The sequence below is a fragment of the Fringilla coelebs genome (genome assembly GCF_963513975.1).
Source record: "Fringilla coelebs genome assembly, chromosome: 2".
Lineage (NCBI taxonomy): Eukaryota > Metazoa > Chordata > Aves > Passeriformes > Fringillidae > Fringilla > Fringilla coelebs.
This window is the reverse complement of record NC_140029.1, coordinates 98175871-98199367: the sequence shown is the minus strand read 5'-3', so window position 1 is coordinate 98199367 and position 23497 is coordinate 98175871. Positions and strand designations below refer to the sequence as shown.

At 42.8% G+C, this 23497-nt stretch overlaps 1 protein-coding gene and 1 long non-coding RNA gene across 4 annotated transcripts in view; both read right to left on the bottom strand.

Moving 5' to 3' along the window:
* MYH15 (myosin heavy chain 15) overlaps nt 1–3443 on the bottom strand; it is a 45414-nt gene extending 41971 nt beyond the window's left edge. The window contains exons 1-2 of the mRNA XM_084201473.1: nt 3425–3443; nt 402–554 (exon numbers count right to left, since the gene is read on the bottom strand). Of these exons, the coding sequence (XP_084057599.1) occupies nt 402–495 (94 nt within the window). The 5' untranslated portion in view covers nt 496–554; nt 3425–3443. The remainder of the gene's footprint in view (nt 1–401; nt 555–3424) is intronic.
* A 5563-nt stretch (nt 3444–9006) lies between these two features.
* Nucleotides 9007–19861, bottom strand: LOC311166477. 3 transcript variants are annotated; one of them, XR_014617010.1, is made up of 4 exons: nt 19301–19861; nt 11597–11748; nt 10886–10965; nt 9007–10512 (listed from the first exon to the last, which is right to left on the bottom strand). It is a non-coding gene; the product is annotated as an uncharacterized lncRNA (long non-coding RNA). The 3 variants fall into 3 exon arrangements; XR_014617011.1 differs by lacking the exon at nt 19301–19861 and adding an exon at nt 17371–17528; XR_014617012.1 differs by lacking the exon at nt 19301–19861 and adding an exon at nt 16708–16853.
* Nucleotides 19862–23497: the final 3636 nt, after the last annotated feature.

Here is a 23497-nt window from a genome sequence, read left to right as displayed (position 1 = left end):
TAAATTATGGAGAACTAAAAGCTAACATCACATTATTATACAAGCTGCAGAGCAAATAAGACATCTAGTCAGGCCACAGAAACATCAACATCTGCTGTTTTTCTCTAAAGCTGACAGAGAGGATGTTCCCCTTTTAGCAGAGCAGTACCAATACACCTTGCTTCTAAATCTAGATAAACGCTTTCTTGCCATAGATTGTTTTTAAATTTTACTGTCTGGGAGTTTTTAATAGCTTTGCAGAATAAAGGAACCCAAACTTTGTTGAACCAGCTACCTCCAACAGCAGCAGTGCAGCAGTGACAACAGAGGCTTTGCATCTTGCTTTGCTCTGCATTTCTTTGACTCCATCCAGATGTAACCCTCTGAACCAGCCCCCGAAGGGCTGTGAGTCTGCAACTCACCATCAAAGGCCACGGTCTGAGCCTTCATCAGCTCCTTCTCACTCTTTCGGAGGTAGGGAGCCGCCTCCCCAAACTCTGACATATCGACCATCATCTTGGCAAGGGTTCAAGGTGGCACAGCTCACAGAGGAAAAAGAAAGGCACCCAGTCTACCTAAGAAAGAGGGGGAAAAAACAAAACAATTGTCTATTCCATGAACAATGTCAGCAATATGAAAAGTTCAGCATAACACGGCAGGTGGCTGATCAAAGGGATGATTAATGTTAAAGACAAATGCCTAACACAGATTTGGGATTAGACTGCACTTTTAGTTAAACCCTTCCTTGCCTCAGTTTATTAAAAATCAGACAGGTCTTGAAGGCTTCTAAACCTCAACATTGGTCACAGTTATCTCCACCGGAAGATTTTGTCTTTTTTTTCTAGCGCATATGGTGCTTAAGAGCAGGAGGGACCACTTGAAGTTGTAATTTTAAAAGCCACTCAGCAAGGGCCTCTTCTGGCCCCTTTCAAAGTGGCCTGGAGCAAAGGTATGCTCTCCCGCAGCTCTCCCTGGGGCTGTGCCACTCAGCCGATTAAAGCTCCATCTCAGGCAGGCGTTTTCTGGGAAACAAGGAGCGAGACTTCGCTGCTGCAAAGCTGCAGGGCTGTATGCCCACGCTCTCCCTGCAGAGAGTCAGCGCTGGAGCTGGAAACAGCTCTGCTCCCTGCACTTCTCGACTCAGGAATTAGCATGCCAATAAAAACAGGACTAACACGGCCCTGGGAGGTCCTGTGCTGGTGCTGCCCCCTCTGAATTCACCAGGCTGGGCATCCCCCTGCAGCAGGGCATGGCTGAGGGCAAGTGTGTCTGAAGAATTGGAGCAAGGGCTTCATATGCTTTCAGATTGCTCTGAGTTTATCAGTCCAGCTTAATACCTACACTTGTTTTCTCAAATGACAAGGGCACAATGTTTAGGAGGGTTTTCCTGTGAAAGAGAGGGCAGGGGACATGGGTCTCAGTGAGACTGATTTGCTGTGTTTGTACAGCCAAGTAATTAATTTGTTTTGTACTCTCTAAAATCATCAAATGGATATAATGGCGGGGGGGGGGGGGGGTGTGTTTATTTTTGAGATTTTTTTACAGACTTAGACATAAATCCTTACATGCACATAAACCACTCAGCATGTTTCCCAGCCCTTGTCTAAAAGAAGTTCCACTGCTACAAGGTGCACACACACAATTTTAGAATTTCAGGGTTTTTTAATTTTTTTTGTTTATTTGGGGTTTTTAAAGTCAGGACACCATTTGACTACTATTTAAAGCTGCGTAAGTGACCCTAAGGTTAATTTCTTCCCTTGTTTTATTTACTGTGCAATATCCAGGCCAGCTGGATAAATTTTCAAGACCCCTATCAGACAGACACTGTAGTCTTTCAAAATTTAATTCAATTTATTTCTAACAAAATCCTGCTAGAGATAAAAACTCCTCATCAACGAAGGCAGCTTTTGTTTCCAACATGTTCCTCCTAGGGAACATAAAGCCTAAGACAGCAGAGTTGCCAAAGCGTTACATCCAGCCCTCTCCTGCAGCTCCAGTAAAAGCTTGATACCTTCTCTCTTGTTGCTGTGGAGCAAACATTTTCTTTCTCAGAACTAGCCCTAATTTTTTCTAGATTATTAAGCAATTTTCAAAACCTTAATATTTTTAAAGATTAAGCACATACATAAGCACAACAGTTGCCAATTATTTCAACATCATCTGAACTGGCTAAAGTTCCCAGCTGGAGACACAAGTCAATGGCAGAGCCTCTCTCTCTCTGAGTGTGTTTCATCTCTAGTGGAGCAGTGAAATCACATCAGTTCAGACATTTAAACAGGACAGCATCAGAGCACGTAAGTGTAACTTCACATTAAATGTGCAAATGCCAGAGGGACCCCACCAGTGTTCATCTCTAGGACCCAAGGCAGGTTCCCACAAGTCCTGGAATACACTAAAGTGCTCTGAATCACTTTTGTGCAACCTGGCTCCGTTTGCACAATGGACCTCCTAGGGACAGTTCCTCAGCTATCACCTCCTTATCTCTTCCTTTTTCCCCCCCATGTTCAGGGTGGACCCCTACAGGGAGTATGTTATGGTGTAAAGCAGCATTCTGGCAGCTGGGAGAGAATCCTTTTCCTTCAGCAGCCTGGTGTTTGGAGTTATGGCAGAGGTTGGAGTCCAGGCCATGCTCCCCTTGGGGTGCAGAGAATTCATTGTGGCAAATCCATCAGCAGATACAAGAGGCGGGAAATTTTGTTTTGTTATGGATGCAAGATAATTTTTAAAATGCAGAATAGTTGGGAAAGACAAGGCTAAAGCTAAAGGTGTTCCCTTTCAACCTGTTGTAGCCAACAACAGAAAGAGCCAGCCTTTGTATATCAGCTGTGGGAGATCCTTGAAAATGCCTGCTCCCTGTGGAAAGCCTATACTGTTGTATAAAGTGAAGTGGCATGCCCAGGACCAATTTGCTGGTGCACCCAGGCTTGGAAAAAAGGGACTTTTTCTGTCTTTACTGGGGCTGTTGAAAGTGACTGCAGCGCTAAGGGCAGGCAGGGATAATGCAACAGCAACTGCGGTGGCCTGGAAAGGGAGCCCAGTAATGCTCCAAGGGTTGTAACTCTTGAAGAATGCCTTGGACCAGCAAGCTGCTTAAAATTGCAAATTGCAAAAAAAACATCATCTCTCGCAGATGATAGAGAAGGCAAAAAGATGACTTGCAGGCACTGGCTAATCATTTCACTCAGATGCATAATTACAGGGGACCTGACACTTCCCTAAGTGGTTATTCCAGCTGGTTAAATGACTGCACTGATGTTAGAGAGGAAACACGGTATTTGCTATTCTACCATTCGAGCAGCATCCCACAGTGGCTACCACAGGCTAGATATTTACTGATACTACTGCTAAAACTTTAAGCCACATGAAAGCCTTAATCATATCAAACCCACGGTACAGTGTTAGAGCACAGCACCCACACCTAAAAGTGAGAGAGGTTGGTACTCACCCTGGAGAGCACACAGAAAGTGTCACCACTCTGCCTGGGCCAGGCTTTATATGCCCCTATCTCAAGGTCACTGCTGATAACTGTTTGAAGGCATCTGCGGTTTCCCCCCATGCCTATATTTGTCCACTGGATCCCAGCTGAGGAGACAATGCCCAGGGAGGGGACACATGTGGCTGTGCCCTGAGGGAGGGGGTCAGGAATGTCAGTGGGGAATGGCACTCTTGGTCCCAGCCACCCCTCGCCACACTTTCATTCTTGCTCCATGACTTCATGGAAGAAGCCTTTCCTGCTTCTGTGTTTTCACTAGGGCAAGTATTGCTTTTCCAAGTGCTTCAGAACTTAATTACCGTGGGCTCGGGCGTGTGTGTGTGTCTGTGTGTCTGTCTATATGTCTCTGTGTGTGTGTGTGTGTGTGTGCAAATTAAGACTATTCAGACATGACTCCTCTGGAATATGAAAATCAAAGCTTTTTTGCACCAGGAGTAATCACTTAAGTGATTATTAAGGGAATTTGGCTATGTGAGCCAAATTCCCTTCAAGCAACAGGACTAGGAAGTGGGTTCTCGCATCCCAGCCAAGGGCTTTAAAACCCCTTTTTGGGCCCCAGGAGTTTTAAAGCCAAGACTCTAGGCTCAGGTTTGGAATACACATGTGTTCCCCAGTTTATGAACAAGGCAAGACAGGGAAGAAATCTAAGAATATATTGATTCTGCCTGGAAAGTGAATCACAGATAAGGAACAAAGTATGAGTCCAAATTTAGGCAATGTCTGGCCTTTTTATTGTAAACTCATTTTCCCTGTGAAACAAGCGCCATGAGTAACTCAGGTCTCATTTCATTGCAACCCATAAATAACAAAACAACTGACACTGCCAGACTGATTTGCTTTTACCAGCATAGGTAGATATATAGGTTTCCTTTGGTTCTAGCATAAGCTGAATATAAAAGCAGAAAGGAAAATAAATACTGTGGATAATGCTTGTTGGCCACGAGGAAAGACAATATATTTGTGCTCTACAAAACTCAATTCCAAGGAAGCAAGGAGGGAGCTTATTCACAACTTCATTGAATTCCTAGATACCCACAGGAACAAGTGGCTTGGGTTGTGAACAGGCAAGAAGGAAAATGTCTGCATAGTGAGTCTGCTATTTTTAAAGCTGTTATGCTGATGACTGGATGGGGACAGGTTGTACAGACAAAGTTGGTTTGTAAGAAACAGGAATTTCTGGAAGTGATAGGCTCAAAGACAGGAGACTGATGTGGCAGCTCTGAGGATTTGAGCACTTTGGTAACTTGGTATTTTTAGCATTTGGGGAATGCAACCAAGAGACAGAGAATCACTGCTGCTGTGCTAGAGACATGCTCACCTCCAGACAGACTGGAGAAAAGAGTGCTCTGCTAAGGAGCAGAGACAGGGATAACAGCTAGGGATGAAGCTTTCCATCCTGGTCTGGATTCATCTGTGAAAGGAACCTGCACTCCAGCTGAACACTAGCAGCTTGTGTCACGTTCTAGAGTTTGGCTGTCACACTCACATCAGAATTGCTGCCTAGCCTGCTGCTTTAGAGGTGTTTGGTGCCCTGCAGCACAGATGTGTGTCCCTGTCAGATCCAAATCACCTTCTTTTTGCTTTATATCTGGCAAAAAAGAATAGATAGGTGGTGATTTTGGCTGCTGAAGTGAACAGTGATTAGTTGTGTAAACTCAAGCAGATGCTTCTGATCACATCATTGGAAACAAGGTAAATCACAAGCATCACCAAGCTTTATGGACGTTATTAATCTGCTGAGAAGACTGAGAATATTATTATTTCAGGCCATGAGGATACAAAATGCTGATACTCTCTCCCTCTTGCTCCTCTCTTACATAGCCAGGAGCTTTACTTCCAAACACAATATTCTCATTTGCCACCTACATTGTTTAGAAGAAGCCATCTTCTTACAAATACACTGTTATCACTTACATCTTTTCTGTTCTTCAAATATTCAGCTTTCATCAGTCCTGCATGAGCACTACAATCTTGCTCCCACGCCTCCCTTTTCTTTTTTGAGGTTGCAAACAACTGTTTCCATAGCTAATTCTCAAGCAATTTCAATGCTTGTGTTGCTTAGAAAGGGACACAGATAACTGGCTCAAACGTAATCAATTTATTTTCTTTGCTAGTCTGATGTGAATGGATGCTGCACATTAATCCAGCCTTTCTGGAGTTTATTTGCTTTCTCTCAATATGAAACAGAAATTGCAGCACATTTTCCCTAGATTAAATTTGTAACAGGGACAACCAAAGATACTTTCTTTTGCAGGGTCTACTTTTAGAAAGGTTAATGCTGGTCACTGTTTCTAGGGAAACAAGGGTCTTTGATAAGGAGCTCTTGTGACTAAACTATTTTTAATAACATTACATACTGGAAAGGAATGCAATAACATTTATCAGCTCTAGACAGAAGATAGTGTCAATATTGTGGTCTAATATAGAAAAGTTGACATATTGGATCTGTAAAAAGCTCAGTCATGAACCTTCTCTATTTTCTTAGGCAAAAAGATCAACCAGCCAGCTGGGTTTTGACGAAAGCTGGCCTTTAGACTACTCTTAATAAAATGTGTACTGTAATAACCTGGCACTCATGAAATGCTAGATCAATGAGAGAGAAGGACACCAGTTTAAGAGACATATGCTTGGAGAAAACATCTTTGCAGTCAGGATCCTCTGGGGTGCTCTATAAAAAAAGCAAGAAAGACGATCACTCTACAAGATGCATCTAAAAAGAATGAGAACCTATTGTTTTCCTCAGGGGCTTTTTTTTTGGTCACTGGTCCATGCTGCTGTTGCAGCATCTATTTAAAAAACAACAGGGAAAGAACCAAAATGACATAGTTGGATGAGAAAGTTCATCCTGAATAGTTTCAGGAGAAGAAAGGTGCTAACATCTTATCCCGGACCAAAGCCAGGCCCATTCTGTACAAGTGATTTTTTTTGTCTTGTGAAGAATTATGTTTTAATTCCTCAAGCCACTGATGGCCCAAAGCAAAATTGGAGGGGGAGACAAATGTAGATTTAAAAATAGTTGCACTCTGCTACATCTCTTAAGGATGAGAAAATTGGCACTGAACAGTACATTGAAAGTATGTTTAGGACGGCTAGATTCCCATTATTAGACTGCAGGTTTTCAGGTCTCTGCCAGCCTTTGTGCTCCCCCTGCTGCAGTGCCTGTGCTTGGCCATGGACACATGTGCCTGCAGCCTGAAGAGGCATCAGGAACATCTCTTCACCTTTGTGAAATACAAAGCTGTGTTTTGTGTCTGGCACAGAAGGGAAATGTGTGTATTTGTGATTGCGATACATGTGGACACCAACCATGGGACGACTGCAAATTCTAATATTAACTGAGGAAAGTAAAGCATGGAAGAAGGCCTCTGAACCTGGCCTTTGTTTGCAATTAACCTGGATTGATTTAGGAGTATTTGAATTACAGCATTCGGGATGTTGCTCTTTGCTTGTAGTCAGGCCTTAAAGAGTGCTGTAACGGTAACCTTTTTAGGTATAATTTTAAAATATTGTTTGTATCCTTGAAACTATGGCTTTGGAATATAGAGAAAGGAAATATGCTTATCTCACTTCTTAACAAAACTGAGAAAAACAGCTTGAGAAAGGAAGAGAGACATCATCTCAAGGATTTTCAACTTCAACAAGGGAAGCTGGACATCACTGTTGCGAGATTTATAGTCGTTATAATAACAAGGGGGACCCACATCTGGGGAGCTGGACTTCACCAGATGGGATTCATCATTGTTCTTGTGGAAACTGGACCAACATCTCGGAGGCTGCCACCACCATCTGGAGATCCTCCTTTTTGGGACGCATCATAGAAAAACTAAATCACAATCGTGTATAGAATTGTAAACAAGTAGAAATAGAAACTGCTGAGTAAGCTTCTGAGGACCCCTATAGGTACCTGTAAGCCCAAATATCGGTGTGCAGTTGGAGGGAAAACTTCCCCCACTGTACCCAGCACTGTTTTGCTCATACTTTACCATAATTAATTAATAAATTGATTGTTGCTTGAATATTGGCATAGTCAAGCTTCTTGATTATAACGCCTTCCTTTCAGCATTGTAATTTTAATATTTTCCCCCAATTAATTCTTTGCTGACACCTACCGTGTGGTGTGACAGTAGAACGGAAATTTAAATCTCTCTACGGAAAGTATCTGCTTTCATACAAATATGCCTGGTGAAATAATTCCTAAGCCACCAAAATGTTTTAAATGGCTTTTAAGCCACTGTAATCTGTGATCTGTTGCTATCAATATGCAAACCCCTGCCGCCTCTTCCCGTTTTGAGCAGCATGGGGTCAGCAGGGACTTCAGAGCATTAACCCTCTAAACCACAGGAGCGCTGCCGATTTTCCCACTTGGCTGCGTCTGTCCCTCAGCCTCCGATCCCATGCCAAGCGCAGCGCTCCCCTCCTAGTCCGGCCGGGACAACAAACATTTCAGAGCTGTCACTGCTGCCTCTCCCCTGCTGACATTCAATCATTACGGTATCTTAAGAACGTTTAAATAGGTCAGGTTTTTAATGGGAGAGCTTGGCTTCTGGGAGTGAGACTGACAGCCTTTTGAGAGCAGATTAACAGCGCTGATAAATCAATCTCAGACTGACTCACAGCCATAAGAAAAATAAGAAGATGGAAAGGGAGCCTAGTTCAATAAATGGTCTCAGTTTGTGGGCTCTGGAGATGCACCGGGGGAGGGAAAGAAGGCTTTTGTCATGTGCCTCGTCACTCTTCTCCAAATTTGACCACAGCCCCCACTCCACCAATGCGCTCTGTTGGAAGTTTTCCGTCTCCAATGAACTTGAGCATCTCACCCTGCCCATCAGGTCAGAGATTAATGGCATGTTTTGAGAATTGCAGGGCCTCCTTTTCCCAACTATCACATAGCCTAATTGTCGTGAGTGAGTTTTGGGTTTCCCTCCCCCACCTCACCTTAAACCACTCTGCATTATCCATAACCACTGGGGGAAGGCAGGGAGTTAAAAGCGCTAATAATGCATGTGGGCAGTTCAGATTAATCTTTTGAGTATTCATTAACGAAGCTTTTGTTTGCATAGCACGTCATTGGAATTACCGTAGTCCCACCACCAATTCCATTAAACCTTTCTGAAGCTAATAGCAGAAGTATTTTAGTCTTGATCAATGCAAGGCAAAAAAGAAATCTTCTAAGCCGTCTCTCTGGGGTTTGTATTACGCAATCTGACTTCAAAGACAGGGTACTTCATTAGCCTACTTCAGCCTCTGACTGTGATGCACTCTGTCTGCTCAAGCAGCCTGAAAATCACATTTCCATTTCAATAGGCAGCGCTGTCCTAAAATACTCCTAGGTCTTCAGACACAACATATTCTAGCTCCTGGTGCCAAGCTCCTGCAAGACAACTTGCCTTTTTTGGCTTTTTTATACTTCAGCTTCAAGGATTCAGAGCTGCCCTTCAGGTATGGGTAGGGCTGGGTACAGTCCTTGCTGATTGCCTGGTTTTGCTGCTGTGGAAGCTTATTTTTCAGAGGAGCTGAGGGGGAAAGAAGTAAAATATTCATGCCGAGGAGGTTTTGTGATTTTTCCATTTTACCGGCTGTAACTGTATGAGTCATAACTCGACTTTCAGTCAAGGATTGTTTGCCTTTTGTTTACCTTATGCCAACAGCAAGCTTCACTAAAACACGCAGAGACAGTTTAATGGGTGAAACAATTGTCATGGGGATACTTTATTAACTTTGCAAGTCCTGACGGAATAAACCCAATGTGATTGGCATGATGTTAATTTAGCAGGAAAACACTGCAGGAAGGAGACTGTGTGAGTTTTTCAGCATTTACATTCTGTAAGCAACAACAAAATATTATTTCTTTCCAAATACAGAAACACTGGGCTGGTCACCTCTGCTGAAAATTCAGTCAGCAAAGCTTATTGAAATATTAAGGCCAAATTTTAAAGAAAATCTATTTCCAGGAGTATTACCTTCTGCCTGAAAAAGCACAAGTCTGTGCTTTTCACATGGCCTAATGATTTGACCCTTTTTGTCAGCTGAATTTAAGCACCTCCAAAAATGGGCATGTGATCCTTCTCCCCAACAGCAATATGACTGGCTAGTGCGTGCACGTAAGTGTATATATAGGAGAGACACACATATATATTTATACATCTGTGTGTATATCTATAAATATCTATACATATATATATATAGACTTATAAATGTGACAACAAGTTATTTTCTAAACCTCTCCCCTCTCAGCTGTGATGTTCTGCACTTAGAGCTCAGTACCAGATGAAGCAGCCTCTTCCTTGGAGACGTGCAGAACTGACCCTGCCAGTGCTGCTGTACCACAGCCGAGCTGTGGCAAACTCCCCCGATGCTGGAGCGAAATCCTGCCCCCAGCAAACCCCCCGAAGCGCGTCGGGCTCAGCCTCTCCTGCACAGGGCGCTCCCATCCTGTGCGACAAGCACATCGGTCTAACGCCGGGGTAATTTCTGGAGAGGCACAGCGGGATGGGAAAGGGGAGAGCTGTTCGGGGAGGGCAGAGCCAGGAGTGATGAGATGACAGGAGTCACAGGAGAGAGGGATGGTGAGAAAAGGCTGTGCTGGACCACCCAGAGGAACCCCTGGATGCCACTGGAGAAAGGTTGCACTACCTACCCAGACCAAAACACACGGAGGCACCATTACCGAGACCTGCCAGGGATTGCCTTTGAAGAGGATAGCCAATTTAATCACAACAGTGATAAAAAGCACAGCTGAGATCTCCAGTGAGGCTACAGGCACAATTCTCTTCTCTTCACAGGCACAATTCTCTTCAGAGTCACACTGGATCCCCAGCAGCAGCCAATTCAGTTGTAACAGAATTGACTCGAGCTGATTTTAAATATATTTTTCTTTATCTTTTTTTTTTCTTTTGTAACTGAAATATTATTTTTCAGGAAAAAAAATAATGAAGGAGATAGAACCAAAAAAAATCAGATCATATACTTGAGACTTCTTTCACAAAGCCAAAGTGTCTGCTGCATATGTAGTTATATGCATTTCAGTCTCACCCAATGGTCTAGAAAAGAAAAGGAAAAGAAAATGTTAACATATGCAATATGATGATGCGAAGCTAGATTGCTGTAAAAATGCTGAACAAGAATGGAACACATGCCCTGCCTCACTAGGCCCTTCTGAAGCTTCACTTCAAATACCAGTAGCTCAGCAGCATGAAAGAACTAAAGAACTAATTTGACAAGATCACCAGCCCAGCTGAGTGACTCATTGTCATCAAAACTCACTCAGCAGAAAACCTTGGATTTGGATCTATGCAGCAACTTCTCACCAGCAGGTTCATCTATTCAAATCTCTTCACCAACAGAGCATTTGGGAACAATCTTGGTTGAAAGTCTGTTTACCACTCTGTGGGTGCACACTGTTATTCATCTCACCTTTCCAGATGCCCTTCTGCAGGTCAGGTGGCTGTGCCTTGCTTCCGCTAGACAAGAGAGTGAGATCCAAATAATAACTCCTGCAACAAGGGCAACAAAATAACATTTTTGTTTATATAGCTATAGAAAAGTGTGTATCGTGTTTTAAAAATCAACCTAATGTTTTTCTGAGGATCCAAACTTACAGAAGAAGGCTAACTAAAATATTTAACACAGAACTTTGAGAAAAATATAGGCTATTTTTGGGTGTGAAAATATGCTATTAAAAAAAAAAAAGAGAAAAGAAAAGGAAGATGTATTTTTTGAGCTGGATCATTCTGCCTCTTGCCTGTCAAGCAATACGGTCCTGGTAGACTCTCTGGTTCTTTTTGCACTGCAGTTGCTGAACAGGGATTTTCCAGAGCAGAAAAATCTCCCCTGTTGTCATCACCCAAATGTGCGCCAGAACCACAGAGAGGGAACTGCAGATTTAAAGTCCAGGTGATTTCCATTGAATTGCCAGCATGGCCTGGAGGCCTGCCTTTATCCATTACTGACACACCTTCATACTTCAAGATATGCAAGACATCATTAAATAAATGGTGTGATGCCGGAATTGCTGTCACCTTTCTAGGAAAGGGAAACTGAGGCGAAGGTAGAGGCTACATCCATATAAATAATGAGGCATTAAATTCCCACTACTTTCTCTGTGTGGAGTTACAAGCAGATTACCTTCAGAGAAGGACTAGGCAGTGTGTTCATGGTCATGCTGTTGGACCAGGAGAAGAGTACAGGCAATAGGGCTGTAAGAATTTGGCAGTGCCCTCCGAGCAAGTCCCATCCTTCTCCATGGGCAGACATGGTTTTAAAGGTAGGAATTTTACCTGTGTAAAAATGAATGGCAAGTTTTTTCTTACCCAAGCAGTTTATTCTGAATGAAGAATGAGAGGAGCAGATTTTAGGTGCTGCACGTGTAAGGAGCAATGCACTAATTGGCACTGTTGTTCACAACAGAATAAGTAGATACATCCAAAGGCAATAGCAATGCCCTTTATACTTCCAGTTACACTGGAGGAAGATTTGGCTCACTCTTCACTGGACACACAGACTTAGGTTTTAACTATTTGCAACAAGTGGAAAACTATCCTGAATACACCTGAACTGCTTACAGTTTTCTAGTGCCACACAGGATGACTGTACCTTGTCAGGTAAAAAGCATGCCCATTGAGTATGACACCAATGAGCAGAATTTATTTCAACAGGAGAACTAATCAGAAAGCAGATGTATAGATCCATTCCCCAGAAATAATAAATCAAATGACATTTAAGTAGTAGGCGCCATTCTGTCCCATACTCATGCAATGCAGACTGGTCTTAATGATTTTTTCATAACATTTGCCTGAAGTTCAAAGTTCAAACCCAAATACTTCCCTAACCAGAAAGGACACAGTCTTTCAGACTACAGATTCAGGATGTGTTTTAATGACAGTTTAAAAGGAAGTATGAGGCTTATGGGAGGAGGTCCAAAAGGACAAATGAAACAGAACCTTCCACACTCTCCCTAGTCCCAATACCACAGCCTATTAGCAGTAACAATGTGTGACATGTCACATGGGGCTCTGCTGAGATGAACTCCACACCCCTGACCCTGAATCACTGATAAAGTCATGACATGGAAAAAAGGGCAGCCTGAGTGCCTTCACAACAGCCAAGCTCTGGGACTCAGCAACACCTGCCATAATCCTGTTATCTCCTGTAAGTGTCCCCTACCACTGTTATCAGAACCAGAAGTGCAGAGGTATTAGCAACAGAAAGGTATTTTGGCCCTGTGCTCCCTCACTGGACGGGGCTCCTGTCTGTGTCCCACTGCCCAGTCCAGCAGCAGGGAGCTGAGCACGTGTGTGGGGCACGGGGGGCAGGAACCGCGGCTGCTCGGAGCGGGGGCATTCCAAGGGAACCCCAAGCAGCCATTCAGCCACACCTGAGCAAATTCAGAGCATTTGGGTTTCCTCAGTGTCACCTCCTTTCCCCCCCTGCCCTCACCTAGGGACAAGATGGTCTAGGAGGTGATGTGTGATCTCCCTTCACAACTTTCTCTTCTTGGACTTGGGGGAAGGCACATGGCAGAAGGAGAATACCAACAGGCCTCATTGCTTGTGGCTCCACTTTTACCAACCAAGACAAACAGATATGGGAAAAAAAGGATAGCTAGCAGAAATTTGTTTCAGTCTTATTCCTCCTTTATTCATTAATGTCTTTAAAGTTATCTCCTTCCTCCCCCCCAAAAAGCCCTCAATGAAACAAGTGTGGACATTTCACCTTGGTTGCTGCTGCAACCTGACAAAATATATTAAGCACTGACATAATTGACAAGATTCAGCACTTGCCATGTTTATCAGAGTTTCTTTGGAGATCTCAAATATCAAAAAAAAAAGAAATTCAGTACTTGCTAAGAGAATATCTTCCAGCCATAAAAGATTAGAGTTCCTAAATAAAAGAAAAGCTGAAAATTCTGAGTGAACTGACGATAAGAACAGATCATTAATATTAAAAATGCAAATACAGAGAGGATATATACCATCCTCCCACACCAATGGTATTTCTGATCAGCCCGTCTAAGTAAATCCAGCCCAGCATTTATGTACTCAGCTTGAAGTAAAATATTAAGGACAGAATAACAGTTAGGAATATGACAATGATGTTGCCTCCAATGGCCTCCAACCAAGCATCACTAATCCAGGAAATTAAGAGATGACATCAAAAGGAACCCAACTGAATTGAAATAAGAAACATGCAGCTACAGTCCTCAGAAAGTCTTCATGTTGTGGCACAGTGAGGACAGATTGTGACTAAGGGATCTGTTTGTATTCCTATGAGCCTCTTTAGAGCTGATTCCACCTTTCTGGATTTATTGAATGAGTAATCACTAGCATCCATTCATTTTATCTGGCTTTTTTTTCCCTCCCCTTCAGGAAGTTCCTATTTCAAAAAGTCTGTGTGGAGACTGAATGAGAGGCACCAGCTGGGGTTCCTGTGCAAGATTTCTGTCTTCTGGAGGAGCAGAGTGCTATTATAAGGGCAGAGTCACTGCAGAAGCATATGACAACCGGCAGCCACCAAACTCTAAGGAGGCTGGCACCTGGTTTGCCTGACTGAAGCCTCACACAAAGCAGCCCATTCCACACAGATTTTGCTTTTAATATGGGTTAGGGCATTTTTTTTCACTAAAGGGAGAACACATATAAAGAAATGCTGGAGGCATCCTACCGGCACCAAATGTTCTCTGGAGTTCTCCCTCGTCCCCAGCAGCAGGCAAGGGCTCAGTGGCATGGGGGACATTTCAAGCAGAAGCATGCAAGCCATTCAACCATTAAGCCATTTAACCTTTCAAGACTAAAGCTAAGTGACACAGCTAATCCACCAGTGACAGTCTGTGTGTTCTCTGTATCTCCCATAAGAGTGACATCCCAGCCACTGCAGAAGAGTGATGGTAAATTGCATTGTTTCCAGTTTCATAGTGGAACTAGTTAAAATTTTTTAGGCTATACTCTAGATGTAACATTAAATACAGCCATTGCCAATAACTTAGCTTAATTATTAGCTGATTTATTAATATACATGCAGGCAGAAGATTTCAATTATTTTTAATTATATGGAAAGTTCCAAGTGTCTTTTTAATTCCATTAAGATCGTTCAAAACTCTGTAAAACCTGCAAGCGCTTAATTCTTTAAATGACAGTTTTTAATTAATTTGAACTCAGGCTAATTAAAATATTTGTAGATTGCAGCAACCCAATTCATTTTTAAAAGGCAAGCTTTTACATCTGCAGCAAATATGCTCTATTTTCCATTGGGATTAAAGATCCAGCCCCTGTTTGAAGTGCAAAACCCTCTTCAGCCTTAACAGTGGAATTACAAGTGACAGCAGGTAATAGAAATGCTCCATCAGTTTGGGCTGTGTGCTACAAATCACCTCCTGAGCATTCCCAAGTCCACTGCTCCCACTTGCATGAAAATCTGGGCACTGGAGACAGGAACAAGAGTTTCAGCAAGCCTTTGGTGGTAACAGCCTTGGCTTAACCCCTCACTTATCAAATACTTACCTCTTTATGCAGCACTGGATAAAGGGAAAAGCCAATGGCCCACTCTGACAGCCACCCTGCAACAAAATTTGCTAGGTACCCCACAGAAACTCTAGCTTCAGTGGGTAGTTTCAAAAAAGGCTGGACTATGAAGCCAACACAGCTAGGAGTTGTTTTTGTTATATTTTGTATCCCAGAGCCCAGGCTTGCTGGCACCTCCATAATTTCCAAGCCAAAATCATGACTTGCCATTTCCACCCCAGGGACAGAGGAGAGACTCCATTGCTGGAAAGTTGTAGGATGTGATTGGACCAGGTGCTGTACAATCCCACCTGGGCTCCCTTTCCCACGAAAGGGTGGACCAGAGGATCTCCCCAGGTCCCTTCCTATCTGGGCTGTTCTATGATCACTAGGAGCACAGAAAAGAAGAAACTTTTCTGTAGAGCAAAACAAAGGCTTAAGGAGGACAAAGGACCTGATCCCACGGTGCATAGATTTTGCTGCTTTCAGTCTGTGCTGCTTTAAAGGCATGAAAGTCACCAAGTCCTTGACTGGCATGAGTCAAGTTGGATTTCATCACGACACCTTCACACAGCTGCTGGCTATGAGCTTCCTTCATATACAAATATAGCTAATGTATACAGTGACTGTTGGCTTGATTCCTCCATTTAGAGTGAGCAATGCATATAGCCATAGTAACCAGCTCCTGCCACCGAGTCCTCCTCTTCGGAAGGCAATCCATTTATGCATGGCTCTGTGAAGAGGAGTTCAGATTTCTCCTGTTTGGAAGGGCAGGAGAGAGAGTTCTGGCACTGCAGTTCTGCCACACGCTGCAGACATGACAAGGAGTGACCTTGGATATCGTCCTGTAAGTGGTTTTCCAACATGTCACATGCGTCTGTTACACACTTATCGACCCACTTGAGTCTGTATAAACCAGCCAATATTCTCTTTCCTAGGCAGGGTTATTAAAAATGCATCATCAATGTGCAGTAATATCTCCAAACAAATTTCTTAGTCAAGGTATTAATAGTTTTAAGATATCGGAAAAACATTTTCAACGAGTTCATGGAGTTTCATAGCAAAATAGGCTTGTAGCTAACATTCACATTAGCATTTCTCCTGCCTAAAGGATATTGAATCTGAGGACATTTAGCTTTTAATGCTTTAAAGATATGAGCATGCCAGAGCCTTTAACACAAGATAACAAAATCCAATTTCACTTGTCTCGATCAGCCTTTGTAAGTGTTGCTACTCAAGTGCTGAACTCAAGTCCCAGATCTGATCTAAGCTTTATCCCTTTCTAAATGGGTAAAAATAAACACATCCTTTCTTGCCCTTTATGGACACAAAAACATTGCAAAGAAGGAAGAACACTTGTACTCTAAAGAACTGAGCCAAGCAGCAAAGATTACCTCAAAAGGGCATGCAGCAAGTATTACTTTAGTTGTTGAGCTCTTTATGGTAAATAGTGGTGTTTATATATAAACTAAAAGATTCATATGGCAGTTTAGACTAAGACCTGTAAAAAAAAGCTCACCTCCTTCCCTAGAGAGCCCTAAAGAGGTTACAGAGACCTTTGCATAGAAGTATAATATGCAGAGACCAAGAAAAAGCCTAAAGCTATTGTGATATTTTTAATTGCTGCACAGTACTTTACTGAATGAAAGGGAAGCTGGTCATATGCATGAACTGTGGAAAGCAACTATTTTAGACAGCAGTAAAACAGGTCTGACCTAAATGCCCAAGCCCAGAACTTACCAAAGCCCAGCTGGCATCAGTAGCCCATGGAATCCCTGAGCTGTGAAGCATGAGTGCAACTATCCAACAAAAAATTTCCAGTTTCTATCAGTGCTATGAATGGTCATAGTTTAATATTTCAGTCCAGCAGAGCTCTCATCCAAGCACATGTCCTTGTTAGATTTTCCTGGGATTGATAATGTTTAATGAGTCTGGGAGAAACCCAGGAAAATGTTATCACAGAACAACAGACAGAGACTAAGGCCAGACTTCAGCTACCCAAAGTAAAATTGTTATCACACTTCAGTGAATGGAAAATAGTTCCCAAAGATTAGGACCATTCCTTCCATCTCTCCTCTAATTACTTTCAACCTTAAGTTCTGAGAAATGGAAGAACTTGGGGGAGGTGATGGTGTAGGGGACACTCTAGTTTGTGTAAGACAAGTCCCATGTTTCTTAGGTTGTGGGGCAACCCCCACTCTTACATCCATCTATTACACTACATGGCTGTAGTGTAATAGTTTTTTAAATTACATGCATCACACACAGTGGCAAAATTCTTACAGATTTAAACACTAAGACTTTACTTTTAAACCCTTTCCCTCTTAGACTTATTTACATAAAACCTCAGCTTTATCTCAACAGAATAATAAGGAAAGATAGAGGGGACTTAACAAGTATTACCTTCCAACAAACAGCAAAGTTATCACCTGGAGAGCTGCTGCTCAGGACTTGCACTCGCTTGGGTTTGGCCAAAAGGCTTTTCACCCTCTAGTAATGGTCACTCGCAGTCCTCCCTTGTGAGCAGAGTTGGTTAGGTCTAGCTTTTCTATCTTTTCTTCTCACCTACTTATGAATAAAGATGATAGAATCATCAGGCCTTGAGTAGTTAGATATATAATAAACAAGGTTTGGGAGCAGGAGGGAAAGAGGGAAGGAAAAATGTCATTTGAGTACTCCAGGCTTCAGAAATAGAACACAAATTGGAGGCTGTGTGACCTCGCACCAGCACCTGCGTGCATAAGCGCTCTGCTTCCAGGGCTGTGATTAGATGCTATTTTTCCCCTGGGGGCTCTGCCTCATTCTGCATATGAGATAGGTCTGCGTGGGGAGGAAGGCAGAGTCAGGTGGCGAAGGAGACTCCACTGTCTGCTTGTCCCTTTCCACTCTGTTGCAAAGGCTGCCTTCTGTATGAGTCGGAAGTGGGAAAAGAAAGATGATTTTAAAATTCAAGTAATTGCTTGCTGCATTAGTATGCCAGGAAGCTTCACTACAAAGTACCTGTGTGACAGCAAGCAAGCCATATACACCAACTTTTAGACAGACAACTACCATAACTGGCTGTATTTCCTATGTGGCTAGAGGTTGAAAACCCCTGATTTGCATGGAAATGCTGAGAGGAAGCACACAAAAGTACTGCACGCCAGGGCTGCAGCCAAAGCCACCAGGACCAGCCTCTGGAGCGATGGAAAGCACACTTGTGCATGCAGGTGTGAAGTGCTATGGACTAACAAATGGAGGTTTTCAGCTTTTCACATAAGGAGCCCCAAAACAGCAGTTTACCCCAATGCATCTTGGTACCATGAAGCAATTGTATGTGGATACTGCAACAGTAAGTACCCCACAAAAATGAGTGTCTGAGAAAGGCTACACATTACATATTCTATTTTAGGGTTTTATAGCTACAGGCAGGCATATCTTTGCACATACATAACCACTGAATATGCTCAGCTTAAGGGAACCTCAAGGATCACTGAGTCCAACTGCTGGCCCTGCACAGGACGTCCCAGGAGTCACACCATGTGCCTGACAGCATTGTCCAAAAACTCCTTGAGCTCTGTCAGGCTGGTGCTGCAACCACTGCCCTGGAGAGCCTGTTCCAGTGCCCAGCCACCCTCTGGGGGAAGAACCTTTTTCTAATATCCAACCTAAACCTTCCCTGACACAGCCTCATGCCATTCCTGCGGGAGTGTTTGAGCACTGTCCAAGCAGCAGCAGCCTTTGAGCAGCCACACACTGCAGCCCTGTTCTGCTGCCGCAGGGAGAGGCAGGAGCAGCCTCTGTCATGGCACTCCGGAGCAGAGCAGCCTGTTAACCTCTCTGGGGAGAACAGTCATCTGGGAGGGTAGCACGCATCAGCCAGCCCAGAGAGTGTGCAATCTAAGCACACCTTGCCTAAAAATACAGAGCACTTTGGCCAGACACTAATCAGAAAGGATGCTGTTTTCCAGCATATTCGTACACACTTCTCCCCCAAAAAACAACTTCTGCCCTGGATAGTGAAAGGCATGAGGACATGTGCTTGGTCTTTTCAGAACACAACTAAAGCAATAGCACAGTGCCTCAAAGCATATTCTGAGTTTTTTGGTGTTGAAGCAAACCATTCAACTGATACTGAAATTAACACAACAGCTCTGCGATTTCCCACTGCCTTAGAAAGCCACAACAAAATTCACATTGCTTCACTTCATCCTGAATATAAGCAAGAAAATTAAATGCTTCTTTCAAAACTAGATTCACTTCCAATTAGTAGATACATGACAAAAATAAACCAAAGATATTTTCCTTGGCTTTAGCGTCAAAGGATAAAAAGAGGAGCAATTAAAGCACTCACCATGATACATGAGCAAGCAGAGATGGTTCCCACACTCCAACCAAGATTAAACAAAATATATTATAACTGGATTTTTTCTCCTGTTAATATCAGGCTTATCAGTAACCTCTGGCTTTTTAAATTACATTAGCCTTATATTTCCTTATAGAACATCCTAGCTATGGTGTAAAACATAGATGAAATTCAATATTTGAGTATCAATATAAGCAAAGAATACACTCAGATTATTCTGAAGTAAAACTGAGTGAAAACAAGAGTTGTCTGCTTAGAAAATTAGTTTTTAATAACTCAATACTTTTTACTTAGGTAAAAAACCTAAGCCAGATTGTTAGCTCAGTTACTCTAAAGTAACATTTAACCAACACAGTATTTGTTCTCTCATATAGAGGCTTAGCTACATATGGGTAAATCAAGGGCTGGCCATCCCTGCTATGAGGGGGATCCCAGCAGTATGAGGTGCTTGTTCTGCATGCAGAGATAACCTTTTCAAACATCTACGAGATCCTTTGGAATTTAATCAGTGTCTATCCAGTGAAAACTCACAGCCTGGACTAGAGTCTCTGTAACATGAGCCAATCACTTGCAAAGAAAACTGCAGTCAACTATGGTACAGCCAAAGAAATCTGGGAGTTTTCACTCCTCTCTTAGGATCTGGTGACACAATCTCCCCTTTCTGTATACTCTCTTCTTTCCTTATCCCAGAGTACAAGCAATGCTGGAAATGTCCCAGAAAAACAAACAAACAAAACTGTGCTGTCTCCCTAAGCTTGCCATGTTGCAAGGAGCAATGTGCAAGCCCCCTCCATCACATTTCTCAAACACCGATCATTTCTGACACAGAGCTTTAGAAGGAAAAGATGTTTTAATGCCCTGCAAGCAACCAGTGCTTTCAAAGCCCACCTAAGCAACAAGAGTACAATGCCCACTCCCAGGTAGCATGTTGTCCTTGCCTTGTCACTTCTTTATTTAAAGAGAAAGCCTGGAGCTTTTTATCACACATGTGCACAGTATGCTGTGCCCAGGACTGAGATTGGGTACTGGCTGACAAGATACTTCAGATCACACCCAAATATACTTCAAGATCCTCTGGACCTTTTTCCTTCCTGCCTCCATACACCAAATAAAGTTCCCTCCATACACCAAATAAAGTGTTTCACTGCTTCCTTTCCTGCAAAGGCTCATGCAAAGGCTCAGTCATTGTGTCAGCAGCTTTGGATTCAGTGTTACAAAGATGCAGAATTGAGAGGTTGAATACTTCCTATTGTCATGAAGACTTCTTGCCTCACCTGTGGTGCCTTTTGTCCCTGCAGTCCATTTTCCAAGCTAGGCCAGAGCCTGCACTGCCACACTTCAGTTCTGTGGGAGGTGAACCCACAGACCTTTCCTCACAGCCAGGTGCCTTACTCCCAACAACTTCTTTTTTGTTTCTTTGTCTCTTAGTTATGGAAAATACATAAGGCTACCTAAATGAGAATGTTGTACCCAAATGGTTTCGTTATATTCCTTTCCTTTCTTTCTCCACAAACCTTTTGCTCAGAAGGGAAGATACTGGAAGGGAATGCAGCATGCAATGATGTGCTTACACATTTCTCCTGGGACAGTGGGGCAAACGCCATAAAAGTTTTAATAGTTAAGCACCAAGAGTTTGCATATTTCCATTTCCAAAGACATCCTCTGAAACCAAGCTAAAGCTATCATTGGCAAAGTGCAAAGTGGCTGCAACGTTTGCTAGACACTCAACACAGCCCAAAAACAATGGGTCAGGAAGACTAACTATACACTGGGAGCAACATATCACATAAGGGATCCCATAACTTCGCATTTTTAGACAAAAAGCTAATGGCCATAAAAAATCCCAACCCAAACCAAACTCCACCTTCTGCACTCAAACTTGCACTGAAAGCTCAGTTAAAAAGTCATGTGGTCAAAGTCATGCAGACATAAGAGGAAACACAGAGAGGTTCAACTGTCATGCTGAGCATGAAACACATACATGGACACAGCTGGTTCTTAGTAACTGCCTTTTACAGGAATCATTCACAAGACAAAATGCTCCAGCTAACCAGCAGCTCTGCAGCCAAGAGCATCAAGCAATCTCAGGTCAAAGAGCAACATGTCAGAAGGGACACGAGGTTGTTCCTTAGGAAAGGTTTAACATACTGCAATCATGAGAACCTCAGGCACAGCAGAGTCAAACAGAGGCTGGGCATAAAAATCAGACTCACATTACCTTGTTACATCTGCTCTGACATGGATGCCCTCTTGGATACAGTTGAGCAGAACAACCCAGACTGCCATGCAGGAGGCGGGGAAGCACCTGGCCCTTGTTGTCAGGTGTGGTCTGGGACTCCCAGGATATTTACGTCAACAGCCATACAGCTTCCAGTGTGGCATCACTCAGCCTATTTACCCCTCATTTCTCCATACTCCTAGGAAAGCATCCAATTTAGATTGGACTGGGGTAGAGAGAAAAGGATGCGTCACTGGGGACATAAAGCTAGCAGACTGTTCCCAATTTCAGCGCTCTGCAGCAGGGAAATTGGTGAGGGAGATGGAGAGGAAGCATGCTTCAGTGAACAAATCTGAAGATTTCAAAAGTTACCAGATGGGAACGCATGGAGGAGTTTATTTATATATAAACCAACTTTGCAAGGTTGAAAGCATTTTTTGAGAAATAAGTACTGGCCTAAAAATACCTCATCTTTGGCTGCTAACAATAAACTCTAAGAAAAAGGAGCAGAGAACCTCTTCTTACATCTTCACAAGAATGTTGAACCAAACCTATAAAGCTGGGTGTCATAATTTCAGTAGAGTCTGTCCCATTTTTGGCCTTCACTTATTCCAGAAAAGTGCACTGCTAGATAATTCTAGATATGTCAGGACATGTTTGAATCAGGAAAATTGTAAACATCAAAGAGAGCTGGCATAAATCCTGACCAGCAGCTATCACTTTCAGCACTGCTGAACCTGTAGCATAAGTGGTTTCTAGATTTCTTTATTCAGAATCTTATGGTTTGTTTACACCATCATTAAATCCTACTGGTCACCATAAGCACTAAGTACTTCCTGAAAAATCTGTCCAAGATCACAGCAGCTGTTCATTAGATTGCTTGTTTTAAACAGGCCTTCTTACCAGCCCTTACATTTAGGATCACTTTCTACTTCCTACAGCAAGGTCATGCTTTCTGCTTGTAAAGCTCTGAATTCCTACTGTTTGTGCAGGTTATTAACTTCATCCTGAAGTTAAGAAAATTCCAGCTGAAGTTTCACAATGTTAGGAGGAAAAGGTTTTTTACCTACATGAAGTTGCATGTGCCAGCACAGATATTTTGGCCACACTACTACCACAAAGCTCTGCCTTGTTTATAACAGAGATAAGTATGGGGTGAGGGGGACAACGAAAGCTGGGAATTGGTTCAGGTAAAGCTTCCCATTCCATCTTCCATGTAGGGTGAGGATGATCAATTGGACTTAATTCAAAAGTAAGAGTACCATTCCACAGACTGTTTTATCCTAGGGGTGGAAAAGACCCTACTAATAGATCCAAACAGCACACAAGGAAAGCTTCTTAATTTCAATAAAGGATTTCACCAGGGAAAAGCAAATGGTAGGCACTGTCAGTTGGAATGAGTGGTGAAAGAGAGGTGAAGAGATAGAGAATAAGAGGAAAGTGAAAGCCTAAAATAAACCACTAGCAGGGAAATAGAAAAAGATCAAAGGATGCAGAATCTAGACTAAAGAGGAGTGCTAAAATGAAGACAACACACAAGAGGTGATGAATTGAAGAGCATCAGCTCCAAACCCTTTATTGTGTCATTATTCCTAGTAAGTACACCAGAAGTGAAATAGCAAGAAAACACATAGTACAGGAAAATAAATATACGTTTAAGAGTATTTTTAGGCATGAATGAAAGAACATACAAAGCCATATAGAACCACGTGTTAAATGGAAAACTTTGAAGATTATTGAATTATGTAGAATAAAAGGCAGCTACTTCCAAATAAGAAGTACTGGAGTTCGCTATATTGAGACATTAAGGTACTCGGAACTAAGACAGCACAAAGGTCTCTGCTTGTAGAACATGCAATTGACAACCTGACATGACTCAGATAATTAAAAATCGACTATTGCGGAGCTATTTTTTGTGCTGGTGCCAGCTACTCCCTGCACTAAATGAGAGAGCCTGTGGGGAAAGG